At 38.0% G+C, this 15,826-nt stretch overlaps 1 protein-coding gene across 1 annotated transcript; it reads right to left on the bottom strand.

Moving 5' to 3' along the window:
- Nucleotides 1-272: 272 nt before the first annotated feature.
- On the bottom strand, nt 273-11,174 carry LOC128864241 (uncharacterized). The gene is made up of 4 exons (XM_054103810.1): nt 10,787-11,174; nt 1,120-1,616; nt 684-1,050; nt 273-602 (listed from the first exon to the last, which is right to left on the bottom strand). The coding sequence occupies exons 1-4, from the start codon at nt 11,025-11,027 to the stop codon at nt 409-411; spliced, it is 1,299 nt and encodes a 432-aa protein (XP_053959785.1). The 5' UTR covers nt 11,028-11,174; the 3' UTR covers nt 273-408.
- Between the last annotated feature and the right edge of the window lie 4,652 nt (nt 11,175-15,826).

Raw genomic sequence — 15,826 nt, 5'->3', positions numbered from 1 at the left:
CACTCTCTGCTGAAACCTTTCCCAACTGAACCAGGTGCCTGTGAACTGTCGGCTATCAAATTTGGGTCAGCTTCCATGAGTTCGAACAAGGCGTCGGAGTTAAAGAGTTCAGGACGACCAGCGCGCGGGACATCCTCCACATCGCAGTTACCACTTCGGAATTTTGAAACCCCTTTTAGCGCAGTCCTTACACTCACGTTAGCCTTTCAGTGAACAGTGTTTATTTCTGCAGCAGCAGTTGTTGCACTTGAAGTACCAAGGAAAAACGAACCTTTACAGATTATTTGTGTGCTCATTTACAGGTATTTGCATTTATTCTATTTATGAATTAATTGGTTTATAATACTTTTGTACACATAGCATTAAAAATTTAACAACAAAAATCAGTAACAACTCGGATTTCTTAAATCACAATTCGAAGACGCCACGATTGTTCATAAAAGGCACTAGAATTTCCATGTGTTTGCGATACCTGGGATTCGTGTACAAGGCATTTTTAAACCGAACTCCAGCATCCGAATCCCCAAAAAAACTATCGATAGTTGCATCGCTATTAGACTCCAATAAGGCCGCTGCCATAACACCCAAAGCCGGTGAAAAACCTAATAAAAGTAATCAAAATAAAAAAAAAATTCAGAAGAATTAGTGTTATTTAGATTTTTTTCTAAACCCCAGTAACTAACCCCACAAGCCGTATTTTATCATTGCGATATGAATTTCTTTCAACGTCGGCAGCTTTTTAGGGTACTTTAAAAGCTTCAAGTTCTTTACTAAGTTATCATGATAGAATTTGATAAAATAATCGAATCGGTTCACTTTCAAATCGAGGCGCGTAGATGAGGTTAAGAAGTAATGCAAGTCCCTCGCTGGTGAGCCATAGTTGATAACCTGATAGTCGACGAGTAGTGTGTCGTCGATCTTACCCTCACTGTCATATTTAAACATGACATTGTTGCACCAACAGTCGCCATGGTTCAAAACGTTGAACTCACTTGGATCGTAACGTGATGTGCGTAATAATTCGCCCGTCATCTTATCAAAAGTATTTGCCTACACATAAAAAAATGTCAGTATAAATAAATATCCAATTAATGCGTAAGAAACCAATTGCTCGCTTACCACGCTGCCGATGTAAGCTCCACTTCCATCTATTGCCTTTACAGACTCCAAAACGAGTGATTTAATTGAAACCATAAAACTCTCCAAAGAATCGATCGACGATTCTATGTACATGCCTTTCATAAATAGCTCCGGGTATAGCCCTTTGGTTTCGACACGCACTGCAGAGGCTGCATGCCATTGCGCCAAACGCTCAAGCACCGCCTTCGTATGCTCCAAATCAAGCCCTTCTAAACGGTTGGCATTTTTGTAGCCGAATGGGCGCAGGTCTTGCAACAAAATTACGCCAAACTCTGAAGGAGTCTCGATATTGTGGCATTTTGGCGAAAGATTCAACTCGATGCCGGACAGTCGGTACAGTTGCTCAAACTCGGGCACAACTTCATGGTACATCCTATATTCGACTTCGAAAATATTATGTTTACGCATTATATCCTTGAATACTTCGACTTCTTGGGGTAACTTCAGCATGTACGAGAGCGATTTGGGCGTGCCATCTACGGTAGAAGATAACGGGATTCATATTAAATGTATGTGTTTATAGATATTAGCTTGGGGAAAAAGAAATCCATTATTTTTGCGAAAAATGTTTACGCAAATGGTTTAAAACTGCTTTATGGTTGATCTTTCGCTTCTGGACGACTAATAAAATGTCGGTCAACGTAGGATTATTTTGGTGCGCAACTAAGTTCCCGCTATTTGTCAATAGATGCTGCCAGCAGTGTGGGCTAGTCAATTCTAACATAATCTAAACGTCATAAACCAAGCTTAGACATATCCCACCCTAAATACAAAGGGGTCACAACTCAAAATGTTCCTTCTGCTCAAATATGAACGAGACGTTATCAATAAAACGGTCCGCGGATGACATATGGCAAAAATAAATTTTTTGTTTTTGGTAGGACTGTTATAAGCTTACATGGCAAATTTCAGCGTGATATGTCACATAGTTTGTTTTCTGTGCTACTGTAAACAAGTCAAGCTCGAGTGTGGAAAATTTTGAGTTGTGACCCTTTTGTATTTAGGGTGCGATATGTTAAGCAAACTGCTTCGACACATTAGTGATTTTGTTTTTGTATCATCTACTTTTGGTTTTGTGAAAATGTCTGATTTTGTGCCGAATACTCGTAATTTGCGGGAAGGTTTTTTTTTTTTTTGTATTCATTTTTATTGTTAACAAAAATAAACTAACGAACAATTTTCTTCGGTTTTTGTATAATACAATTAATATGATGGTGCTTTGCACAAAACTTGCAAAGGAGTTGATTACTGCACGAGGTGGTGCGGCTTTTTGCGTTTCAGCCTTACAAACCATTTATGTTGGTCAGTGAGGGCTGAGGCTTCGCTGTTGACATGATGAGATAGCCTATTAATATGAGATAGCCTATTTATATGAGATAGGGCATTTTTTTTAATTACGACGACAACTGGTTCTATGCCGAGATCGCGTTCGAGATCGCTGATGCGTACATACTAGGGCGCGTTAGTAGCGCATCGCAAAATTTTATTCTGGAACCTTTGGATTTGAAGTATGTTGCTGGAGCTTGAGCAACCCCATAGTTGTATCCCATACGTCCAAATTGGTTTTAGTATTTGCTTGTAGAGAAGTACTTTATTGTACATGGATAAAGCAGATCTTTTACCCATAAGCCAATACTTGTTTCTGAATTTAATATTGAATTCTGAATTTAATATTGAGTTCTTCTCTTTTCTTCTTTGCGTGAGAACTCCATCTCAGTTTAGTTGCAAGAGTCATACCCAGGTATTTAGCCGTGTTATGTTACGGGACTTGCACTCCATTTATATATAGTGGAAGATATCTTATTTTATTGTACGTAAAATCAATATGAACGGATTTGGTTTCATTCAGTTTTATACGCCAAGTAACTGTCCACTCATACTTTCTGTTTAAAAGTTTTTGAAGATTTGCAGTTGACTCAATTTGTGTATTTCCAACTGGCAAGATAGCGGTGTCGTCTGCAAACGTTGCTTTGACGCAGTTCTGATTGGTAGGCCAGAACGCTACCCTGTGGGACACCAGCTTTAATTTCTTTCAGGTCAGAATACGTGTCGTCGTATTTAATTCGAAAGAAACGATCGGATAGATAGGATTTTAAAATGTTATAATATTGAATTGGTAATAGCTCTCTTATTTTGTTGAGAAGGCCATCGTGACATACCTTATCGAAAGCCTTAGGGAAGTGTCGATTTTCCTCTTTCATTCGAAAAAAACGGCGACTGAAGCGTATCGAGAGCTACAAAAAGTTTAAGGAGATGATGCGTTAAGTGAAAAAACGTGCCCAGATTGGTTCCGTCGCTTCAAAGGCGACCGTCCGCGTGAAATAAGGCCAAAAACCTTCGCAGACGCTGAATTAGAGGCTGGAGGCATTGCTCAATGAGGAGCCATGTCAAACGCAAGAAGAGCTTGCTTCAGTATTAGGAGTTACCCGCCAATCCATTTCCAAGCGTTTGCATGCTTTGGGAATGATTCAGAAACAGGGGACTTTGGGTTCCTTATGAGTTAAAACCAAGGGATGTTGAACATCGTTTTTTCGCCTGTGAACAAGTACTCCAGCGGCAAAAAAGGAAGGGTTTTCTTCATCGCAGCGTGACGGGGATGAAAAATGTATTCATTACAGCAATCCAAAGGAAAGAAAGTCATGGGGACTGCCCGGTCATGCTGCTACGTCATCGCCTTGGCCGAATATTCACGCTGCGAAGGTTATGCTATGTACATATTTGGTGAAACCAAGTTGGTGTTGTTTATTATGAACTGTTAAAACCAAGCGAACCCATCACTGGGGATTGGTATCGACTTCAATTGATGCGATTGAGCCGAGCACTGCGCAAGAAGCGGCCGCAATACGCGGAGAGCAATGAACAAGTGATTCTACAGCATGACAACACTCGGCCTCACGTTGCCAAACTCGTTAAAACCTACTTGGAAACACTGAAATAGGAAATCCCACCCCACCTGCCATATTTCTCAGATATTGCACCGTCCGATTATCACCTGTTCCGATCGATGGCACATGGCCTAGCTGACCAGCAGTTCCTTTCATATAAAGACATTAAAAAATGTCTTGATCCGTGGATAGCCTCAAAAGATGAAGAGTTTTACCGCGACGGTATACGAGATCTACCAGAAAGATGGGAAAAAGTAGTAGCCAGCGATGGGCAATACTTTCAATGATTCACGTGTAATCATTTTTTTTTTTCAGAATAAACCTGTATTTTCATCAAAAAACAGCGAGAACTTAGTTGCGCACCTAGCTTGGGGAAAAAGAAATCCATTGAGTAAAATATTCGCGCAAATGGTTTAAAACTGGTTTATGGATGATCTTTCGCTTCTGGGCGACTACTAACATGGCGGTCAACGTAGGATTATAATAGACCACGTGTGTTGTTTTAAGGGGTTATATATGTACAGTTAGAATTTTCAAAAACTCGATTTTTTTTATTTATTTTTTCTTAATGTACATAGATTTAAGAATACGCACAGAAAATTCAATATCGTTCCGGTGAATATTTTTGATGATACACGCAAATTTTAAAAGGCGTTTCAGAGTAAAGTAAAATGCTTGTGAAACTTTAAACGCGTTTTTCTCAAAATGATGTTTTCCAAATCGGTGACCAACATTACTAGAAAACTGCTAAACCGAGTAGTCTCAAATTTTAACGCGAGCTTCTTAAATATATTTTTTAATAATTAATCATTAATCAGAGTCCAACATCTCATTAGCAATGTTCATGCGATGCTGCTTTTGGTCGAAATTGAGCAGTTTTGGTACGAATTTTGCGGCGACCCGTCTCATGCCCAAATCATTGAAAAAAATCGAATGGCACGAGCCAATCGATATGTCTAGGTCCTCAGCAACTTCTCTAACAGTGATTCGACGGTTGGCTAATGCCATTTTCTTCACCTCATCAATCTTTTCGTCTGTTGTTGAAGTGCTCGGGCGTCCGGGACGCTTTTCGTGTCGTTCACATCTTCTCGGCCTTCTGAGCACATTTTCTACCACCGATAAACGTTGCTTTGGTCCAAAGTAGCTCTCCGTATGACACCGCACTGAGTCAACATTCGGAATGCATCCGCGCACTTAATTTCGTTTTGCACACAAAATTTGATACAGATTCTTTGATTCATCTTTTTGAATAGGTAAAAATCGAAGACGAGCCGAAACACGAGCAAGCAAAGCAGCTGTCACGATTAACTTAACATTCAAAATGTATTATTAAGCATGTATTTAAGTGTAATCTATATATATAAAAAGAAGTTACATTTCCTTGGTAATCTTATAACTCAAGAACGGGCTCACCTATCCAAACCAAATTTTTAGACTTTGTTTGGACTATTCAGTAGATGGTTTGTGTTTTAAAATTTTAAGAATCGGATACCAGGGTCTCGAGAAATAGGCCAAAACGTGAACCCGGGTAACCCTAGGATGTGTTTGTACAATATGGGTAGCAAACGGAAGCTGTTGATGATTCTATAGTATAGAGTATTTTTGATGCCGCTCCGTGACTAGGGTCTCGAGATATCGCCCAAAATGTGGACCCCGATAACTTAAGGATGTGTTCGTACAATATGGGTAGCAAATGGGAGCTGTTGATGATTTCTATAGTATAGAGTATTTTTCATACCGTTCCGTGACTAGGGTCTCGAGATATAGACCAAAACGTGGACCCGGGTAACCATAGGATGTGTTTGTACAATATGGGTAGCAAATGGAAGCTGTTGATGATTCTATAGTATAGAGTATTTTTGATGCCGCTCCGTGACTAGGGTCTCGAGATATCGCCCAAAATGTGGACCCCGATAACTTAAGGATGTGTTCGTACAATATGGGTAGCAAATGGGAGCTGTTGATGATTTCTATAGTATAGAGTATTTTTCATACCGTTCCGTGACTAGGGTCTCGAGATATAGACCAAAACGTGGACCCGGGTAACCATAGGATGTGTTTGTACAATATGGGTAGCAAATGGAAGCTGCTGATGATTCTATAGTATAGAGTATTTTTGATGCCGCTCCGTGACTAGGGTCTCGAGATATCGGCCAAAATGTGGACCCCGATAACTTAAGGATACGTTCGTACAATATGGGTAGCAAATGGAAGCTGTTGATGATTTCTATAGTATAGAGTATTTTTCATACCGTTCTGTGACTAGGGTCTCGAGATATAATCCAAAACGTGGACCCGGGTAACCCTAGGATTTGTTTGTACAATATGGGTAGCAAATGGAAGCTGCTGATGATTCTATAGTATAGAGTATTTTTAATGCCCCTCCGTAACTAGGGTCTCGAGATATAGACCAAAACGTGGACCTGGATAACCCTAGGATGTGTTTGAACCACATGAGTATCCATTTCGGCAAAAATGTAAAGCAATTATGGATTTAATTGTGAAATTATATGTATTTGGGGAGGTGCGTTGCCATATGTACTCCATCGAATGGCAGAAAAGGGGATTGCCGCACGCACATATACTAATTTGGCTGGTACATAAAATAACTCCGGATCAAATCGATAGCCTTATATCAGCTTAAATTCCTAACCACACTGCTGGTCCTGGGTTATTTCAAGTTGTCGTTATATATTACATTTCCTTGGTAATCTTATAGCTCAAAAACCGCCGAACCGATTGACACAAAAATTGTAGGGTTCTTTTCTATCTTTAAGGAGGAGGTTTATGTGAAGTTTGGTTGAAATCGGTGCAGCCGTTCCTGAGTTATGATATTTTATGTGAGTAATGGTTTCCTCTCATACGAAATGCCTGTATGGGAAAAACAATAACAAATACACAGCCGCTTATGAGCGTTTCTGTTGTACTGTTGTGGTTGTAAGTGTATTATGTTAATATTAATTTTGGGCGAAAATATAATAAAAACTGGAGCATTCAAGGAACTGGAAAAACATTTTTAACTTTATTTATTTTAGCATAATTTATTTAGCGTAAAAAATTGAAATGGAAATTATAGAATCAAAGTTTAATTACAAGTTTTTATCGACTCTTTCACCTTACCTGTATATAGGTGACCACCACAATCAAATTTTAAAAAAGTACAGAAAAGGCTATTGTGACATCTTTAGAAAGTATGTTGAATGAAAAAAAATCAACTAATTCAACTGTTTAAACATTTTACGAGTTCTATAAAGAAAACTTAATATGAAAAATTTCTTGCGATATAAAAAAAACATTTTATGTATGGTGGTGCGAAGCCCACTGGGTGATGCTAGTTACAAATATTTTTATTGAAAAATATTACAAAATGGCGCCTTTGGAGTGAATCTCTGAAAGCGCCCTGCGAAAAAGGCACTTCACGGCACGCAGTACAAATGACGTAAATGTCAACCTAAACCAAATTAAAAAAATTCTTCTCAATCGACGTGAGTATAGCTGTAGAAATACGTACGGGATTTTAGAAATATTGAAATTTATGTATTTTGCAGATGTTTGAAGTCAAAAGTAGAATTTTTCATCTAAAATGGAACCGTTAATTGTTTATAAAAATTTTTCTAATTAATTAATAAAAAAATCCGTACGTATTTCAGTGCGGAATAATGTTCTAAAGATCCTTGTACAATTACAAGTGAAAATATTAAAAATTGTTTGCGTTATGCTGCGTGCAGTTTTGAAAAATCACGTTTTGAGATAAACACGGTTTAAATTTGAATAGTCGTGTCAGAGACGTCAGAGGCGCTCGCGCAAAAGTGCGAAATATTAGAGATAAACATTTTTTTTACGCATAGGACTTTTTGTTTTATATTCTAAAGAGTTTAAAACATCTTTTAAGCAAAAAAAAAAAATTTCGATATTTTGAAAATCCTAGAGTGGCCTAACCCCTTAAGCGCTTACAGCAAAAAACGCGCATCGACAATTGTCTATAGCCCGTAAAAACATTTGGCATCACTGATCAACAAATTCAAACGAATATTTATTGAAGTAAACTACGCACTAAAAACGCAAACTGTAAAAACAGTTTTTAATTAATAGAAACAAGTGTATTGATACACAAAATCTTAATTGTTTTCACGTCCGAGTATTTCTCCTCTGTTGACATTGCGTGCGCTCATCGCTTCAGACAAATTTTAAGCGCAGATACAAATGCGTATCAGAAAAACACAGCTATTAAAGGGGCGTTAGTTGTTTCCTTCAATCTTCGTCCAGTTCGAACTATTCATCTTGATGTTGTTGTTGCCGGCGAAGGGGTAAGCGCTATTTAAAAAAAAAAAAAAACTTCTGCCATTTGATGTTTCACAGCCACATTGGACTTCGAACCCGGAATTAACCGTAAGGTAGTCATGCACAAAATTCTCTTCTACTGCGGCCAAATATACATACATATTTCATAATATATCTACATACATACATACAGACACACACTCGAACGAGTTCATTTAATTATTTTAATTGGAATGGAGACAACTCGTAATGAGTAAAGCAAAATTATTAAGAGAATAAGTTAGCAATTAGTAGCGGTAAAAAAATAAGCACACGTGTGAGGGGTTCATCATTATGATGATGGTGCTCGTACAAACAACAACTAGTCGCTTTGTTCAGAACAACAGGCTTTTTTTGAGTCTGCTTTTACGATAAACAAACCGAGGTAGACTTGTAAGCTTTGAATGCAAAAACGAGCAACTAATGGCCTCTGGTGACGATACAGCATGCTTGATTGCACTTTGTATGTGTTAGTGCAGTCGGGTGGCGTCGTGTCACAAATACTTGTTGTCGGTAAAAATCAAAAATTTTAGATATTAGCGTCAAGCACCCGACACGCACACATATAAAGTTCTTGTCAAACAATGCTTGACCGTCACCAGAGGCCATAAGAGAGAACGAAGTGCTGTTTATTAAAAAAAAGTTTATCCTATAAATAAGCGTAGCTTAAAGCTTGATGCCTCTTTATGAGGGGAAATACAGTGGTCACACAATTTATTCACATACCCTGCGTAGTACGTAAAGAACTTTGGTTTTGCGCAAAATATTTGCTGTGACAATATATTTCTTTTGGGACACTGTAAGAATGTTACATTCATGATGAATTGCCGCAAACAAAACTCCCATTATTTCAACTCTCACTGAAGGGTACCAAGGAAAGCAGGAAAATGCTGCAAAACATTTATTCGTGCTCATGATATTGTTGCTGCAAAAGTAACAGTAAAATCGTTTGTGTTTTTACTAATATTATATAATATTACGAAAAACGAAATAAGATTGGTTTTCCTTAGTTTTTACCGCCGATTCAGTTTCAGTTGCGCGTAATATCTCGATTGAAAGTGACAAAATGGGACGAAGTCCGGATTTACCATTAAAAATGCGTAAAATTGTAATTAAATTGTACTTGGAAAACCTGTCTCTGCACGAAATCGGCAAAAAAAATTGGCAAATCGCATTCTACGGTGCAAAGCGTTATTGCTAATTACTTTAATACTGGTAAATTGGAAGTTAATCACCTCCAAGTCGGAAGGCGAAAAATATTGACTCCACGTGAGGACCGCAACAAAGTAGCATCAGTCGCGCAAAATCCCAAAATAACATCCACGATACTATGAAGAAATATTCAAGAGTCTTTGCATAAAAAAGTAAGCCCACAAACTGTTCGTAATTGCCTGCTTAACGCTGGTTATCGTAGCAGAGTGGCACGCCGCAAGCCCTATATGTCATATATTAATCAAAAGAAGAGATCAGTAATGCGTCGAAATTTATTGTTTCCGGATCAGATGGCCCTCAAAAAGTTTGACGAAAAGAAAATACAGAACAGAATGAAAAAAACCGTATTCTTACCGTTAAGCATGGAGGAGGAAATTAATGGTTTGGGGGTGCATAGTTGCATCTGGAGTAGGAAAAATTGTCTTTAATGATGATAAAATGAAAAAAACATTTGTATTGAAATATTTTGAAGAATAATTTGCGTGATAGTGTCGTTAAACTTGCACTGGATGCTAAAGGGTTCTTATTTCAACAAGACAATGACCCATCTTACCTCGTGCAAGAATGGCGTATTTACCACTATAAGCAGCTCAAAACTCCACCTCAATCACCGGAGCATGTGATGGGAACTCTTAGAAAGGAGAAAAACCAGAAAGCACAAAATAACATCAAAGGCGTCATTAAAGGGCTTTAAGTGTTGAGTGGGAGAAAATTTCAGCTAATGAAACCAAGTATTGGTGCACCGACGTTTGGAAGCAGTTACTAAAGCTAAAGGCGGCTTAAAAAAGTCCTGAATACTCGTTTTTTCTATTATTTTTTTTAATAAAATATTCTTTATATGGCCATGTACGAATAATATTTTTGCATGAAATTGTGCCTTATTTTGTTGATGCCTTAATTTCTCTAACTCCAGAAATGAATGCGGAAGTTTTTGTTCCTTAAATATTGAATAAAAATGTTATTTTTTACGAATATATCCAAAGTTTGTTCTTTTTTGTATAAATCGTGCTAAGTATCAGCTGTATCTGTTTATAAACTGTGAGTGTACGAATAAATTGTGTGACCACTGTATATGAAGACGCAAACCACAAATTACTCAATTATGATCTGCTAATACGCGTCGCCACTTATTATATAATAGAGTTCTTATTACGATTCACATTTTGAATTTGATTGCACAAAAATGTGTTTCACACCGTAATTTTTCTCATATATTAACTTTAACTGACCTACTAATTCAATATCTATATTAACACGCAGCATTATTGTGGCATAGTTTTCGCCAGCTGCTAGCGCTGGCTTGGCTTCGAAACTTTTGATACTTTTGTAATTTGCAACGGTGTCTTTAAGCAATTTTTCAAAAAGTTCCGCCGTTAGCCACTTGGGGTTTTCGAAATTTTGTACTGTCGCCCCATTTTTTGCTTCTGGTGCGGTTTGCGATTTTTCTGTTTGTTCTACAGTTGAAGGCATCACTTTGTTTTTATGCACTGTCACTTAGTTTGACGAATATTTTATTGTTTATTTTATTATGTAATATCTTTTGCACCGTTTATGCCGTTCAGAGACTCGACCGTTTTCGTGCGCTCAACTGCTGGGAGTATTAGTACGCTGTGACGCTGTTTGTGGCGAATGTCTATTTATAACTAGTGTAGGTGCTATATATGTACATACGTGTGTGAGAGAGTAGAAGAGCTGCTCTTGAATACTTATTTGAGTGCGCAGAAAGCTTTACACTCGAATTTCACAACAATCGCAATCAAATGTTTAGAAGATTCATTAAATTTGTTAACGAGTAAACGCAGAAAAACACTTTGTTGTGTTTTTGTTTTTTTAGTTGAATATTTGTGAGTTTCTACGTATGTATAGATGATACGAAATTCAAAATGTTATAAAAAAGCTGCATAATTAAAGCAAACTTTTTTGTTACTGTGTGACAAGCGGGTTAACATTTTCACTTGCTTTCCAATGCCACTAAGTGGTAGTTGTCTTAAAACATTGTATTTATTTCCACAATTATGGGATCATCGGAATAGCCGCTCGAGCATAGCGAATAATCAGAAGTCACACGGTGCTAAGTCAATCACAAACGCTGGTTATGGAAAATATTTATGGAGTTCTTAACATAAAATCACACTGCCCGAATGAATACTCATTTTTTATAGATACTTTTAGGAATTTTGTTTTTAAGAAAACAAAATGCGATCGTTTTGATTTTATAATATGTTATTATTGACATCAAATAGTATACAAAAACAATATTTTTTTTGACATATTTATTTGTAGCATTGTGGCACCAAAGTAAGCGTCTTAAAAAAAAACTTTGGTGGCTTGTCAACAGGATTTTGGCTCTTCAGGACATGTGAAACGAACAAGTTAAGGTGAAATTTTTTTTTGAAAAATAGCAAAATGGCGGTCTTTTGAAAAAAGGTATGTTTTTCGGGTGAAAATCCAGCTGTAGTATTCCCGCAAGGGCATCTCCCTCAAGGAGATGACAGGTACGATGACCCCGCGGACCCTAGTCAAGATGTCCGTCGTTTTAGCGACTTTGTAAGAGTTAGAAAGTTAGGAGACTAAATCCCGCACATGTCTGTTCCCATATTGGGCGGTGTGTTGGTCAGTGTCTGTTCACCGTGTTAGGTGCGACTGTATATAAAAAGCATGACCGGGCGCACTGGGGCTCCCTGGATAGGTCGTTATGGCTTTCCACCTGCGACCGCAAAGGGGTAATGTGAGTTCGCTCTGCCGATGTGTTAGCTCCGGTGTACATCAGCAACCAGCCGCCTTGTACCCTGGTCAAGAAACCTTCATTGGGCGAAAGAGTAGTAGCTTTCGTTGCTCCGAGCGAGCGCCGGTCCGTCCGTGCTTTCCGGGATCGGTAAAGCAAAGGTCAGGCCTCAGAGAACTGGGGTAGGTGCATTGCCTCCGAGGGTACACCCGCTCTTGATTATTTAGGCCCAACCCCCTGCACACAATGCGCTGGTTAAATAAAAAAGAATGGAAAAATGACAAAAAGAAGACAAACAGCAGAAGGCCATTAATGATGGAGATCTAAAGCAGAGCCCTTGCGTAAGGAAACCTCGATTGCTTCGCTCGCCACCACAAAAAGCGAATACGGCGCTTACGATTGGATCATTGCCAGCTATAGAAAAATCAAGGACGGTCAATGAAGGAGCTAAAATGACGCCTCAAGAATTAGACGTAAGAGTAACGTGGAAAGAGACTAAAAATACTGCAAATGCGCCCAATGCCGCATCACAAACCCCTGTAACTGAAAATACGCAAGCACAGAAAGGGAAAAAATTGCATCTCCGCGACAAGAGCTTATTCTCAAAATGCGATGAAGAAGAGGAAGCCGTAGAGAAATGTTTGAGAGTGCTTAGGAAGATGAAAGCAGTTATATTGAGGAGAAGGAATACATCCACGGAAATAAAGACCGGAGTCTCAGAGCTCGAAGAACTATTCGACATCATGAAGAACTGCAGAAGAAGATGGATTCGAGCTGAGAAAATCGGTAAAGGTCTCCTCTTGCCGGACACATCAACGAAAGAAAAAGTTGAACTGATTCTTATTATGTAGGCTTGTCATTCTGGCAGATGCTGCAATGGATTTTTTTTTTTTGAAAAATAGCAAAATGGCGGACTTTTGAAAAAAAGGTATGTTTTTCGGGTAGAACTCAGACTGTAGTATGGAAAGTTAGTAGCACCTGCCAGAACTCCTGATGTGTGGGGAATAACTGATGAAAATTTCAGATCAATCGGTTAAATAGAATTTCTTACTTACATTACTCGTCTATGCCTGGTGCGTATAATAATCCTTCAGTTTTTTCGTAGGCATCATTTTCAGCGAGTTTTGCTGCTGTACGACTTGACCTGGCCGCTTTAGAAGCCTTAGCTGCGTCTTTATCCGCCTTTGATGCCCGAGCGGCTTTGTATTTCGTAGCGTAGCTAGCAGCATCCGGACCGATTGTGACTCCCATAGTGTCCATAACTTTCAAAATAGGATGAAATCCGTCATTCAAAGCGCATGCAGCTGTCAATATATTTTGGAGCCAAATCTCATACGCAATGGTTAACTGCTTCATTATTATTTTGCGTATTTTTGCCTAAGCAGCGTTTCAAAAGATCCTTCGACGAGAATTCTTCATACGCCGGCTTCAAAAGCTCGGCTCGTCAAAAGCAGGGGATGAACAAAAGTATGTTCCTTCTTTTCGGCTTTGATTTTTAACAAGTTTTAACCAGGCTACTACCTAAACAGCCTGCGCATTCATTCAAGGTAGTGCCACTAAACCAAGTGTCGGCAACCTTTTGAGTCGAAGGAGTCAAAAATTACAATTTACAAAATCTCAATGTTTTTAAAGCCGCTCAATGCACACATCGCTTAACTCCACTTTTTGAAAAATCTTAATTTTAAGTGTCAAAGCCCTTGGTATAGTCATAACTTTTTATATTTATAATAACTTTCCTGAATAATAAATATGATGGCAAATTTTTTTGGCAACTGAATAATAAGTAATTTATTTCAGAAGCCATTTCGATTAACTCCCTACTCTAATATAAATCGTTTCAGTAACGCCGTCTCTGTTCTGGTCGTGCATCGACGCTTATTTTTTTTAAACAGCCGAAGATGCTCTCTCCCTCTCAATAATATTCATAACAAAATTGCATCGGTAAACAGATAAAAAGAAGCACAATGCAAGCGGTTGTTAGCATAGCAGTGATCTCGCTTGCTGAATGTTGCTGTATACTTCTTAGTCTTTTCAACATTACTGCCAGATTTTTTTTGAAGAAATAAATACTCTATCGTTATAATCAAGATGAGTGAGACTAATATTGTGAGTGAGGAAAGCAGTATTGATTCTTCAATACGATTTATCAACAGAAATTCTGGGCTAAGAAGACGTTTATCGTTTTCCGCGGATTCATCGGTTTGCAATAGCACAAACCCAACAAACACATTGATTGGGAGAAAAAGAAGTCGCAATCTTGTTAAATGAATACGAAATGTACAAAATCATAACATTTTTTCACCAGATGATTTGTACCATATAATCAAAAGTTGCAAAAAGAAAGCGTCGTTTCATCTAGTCCAAATGACTCACCAAGATTTTTAGAACAGTCTATCATTAACAGAAAAGTAACCGGCGGTCGCCGTAGCCGAATGGGTTGGTGCGTGATTACTATTCGGAATTGACAGAGAGATCGTTGGTTCGAATCTCGGTGAAAGCTAAATTAGTAAAAACATTTTCCTAATAGCGGTCGCCCCTTGGCAGGCAATGGCAAACCTCCGAGTGTATTTCTGCCATGAAAAAGCTCCTCATAAAAATATTTGCCGTTCAGAGTCGGCTTGAAACTGTAGGTCCCTCCATTTGTGGAACAACATCAACACGCACACCACAAATAGGAGGAGGAGCTCGGCCAAGCATCTAACAGAAGTGTACGCGACAATTATTTATTTATTTTTAACCGTCACGGGCTCCCAGTAAATTGGCTTAAAATACGCTGGATAAAGTTAGAAAAGTCCGAACCCTATCTCATACAATTCAAATGTGACTATAATGAAGATACAGAATTTCAAGCCATTAATATAAGAAAATCTTTAGTGGGTTGACCGCAAAGATTGAAAAATATAGATCAGCCTTTATTATATCCTAAAGGTAGAACTGTGACAAAGGAAAAATGGAGAGACATGATGGACCAGTTAAAATGCATTCCTCCTGTTAAACACGATTACTATAAGAACTTGTCAACAAATCGAAATGACAAATTCTCGCATACAGCTGATGAAGAAGACATTATTTATAATATTGCTGAATCCTCCCAAAGAATAATGCCGCTAACATAAAGCTGCTATAAATTATTTACGAAAATTATTTTATATCCAAACTTCCAACATTTATTTTTATGGAAAAGCTGTAATAAAAATGCATAATAACTAACTTTTTCTGGAATAAAAACTTACAAATGAAAAGACTAAATTTAACGTTATTACTTTTTTCAGTTGCCAAATCAATTAACGCCGTCAGTCACATAAAAACTGTAACATTACTGACGTTTGTTTGTTGGCTATTCTTTCTTATTAATTTTATTTACCGTTAGATGAAAGCTATATCTGCAATTATGCATTCGACATATATATTTGAGTTCATATTATCAGAGCAATTTTTAAAAACAATATACATTACATCATCGCGATTCTCAACTTTTCGTTTTATGGAGTTAATCGATGTGTGCATTGAGCGGCTCAAATAGTATTCGCATAAATAAAGTTGT

This window comes from Anastrepha ludens, chromosome 2 (genome assembly GCF_028408465.1).
Source record: "Anastrepha ludens isolate Willacy chromosome 2, idAnaLude1.1, whole genome shotgun sequence".
In the NCBI taxonomy this organism is placed as follows: domain Eukaryota; kingdom Metazoa; phylum Arthropoda; class Insecta; order Diptera; family Tephritidae; genus Anastrepha; species Anastrepha ludens.
The sequence above is the reverse complement of the archived record's forward strand: the minus strand, read 5'-3'. Positions and strand labels throughout refer to the sequence as shown.

What these genes read in the sequence shown, in the direction of transcription:
- LOC128864241 (XM_054103810.1), bottom strand. Translation starts at nt 11,027, where the DNA reads ATGCCTTCAACTGTAGAACAAACAGAAAAATCGCAAACCGCACCAGAA. An exon ending in TATAGATATTGAATTAGTAG is followed by an intron (nt 1,617 to 10,786) that starts GTCAGTTAAAGT and finishes CTTCTACCGTAG; the next exon opens with ATGGCACGCCCAAATCGCTC. An exon ending in GAGCTTACATCGGCAGCGTG is followed by an intron (nt 1,051 to 1,119) that starts GTAAGCGAGCAA and finishes TTTTATGTGTAG; the next exon opens with GCAAATACTTTTGATAAGAT.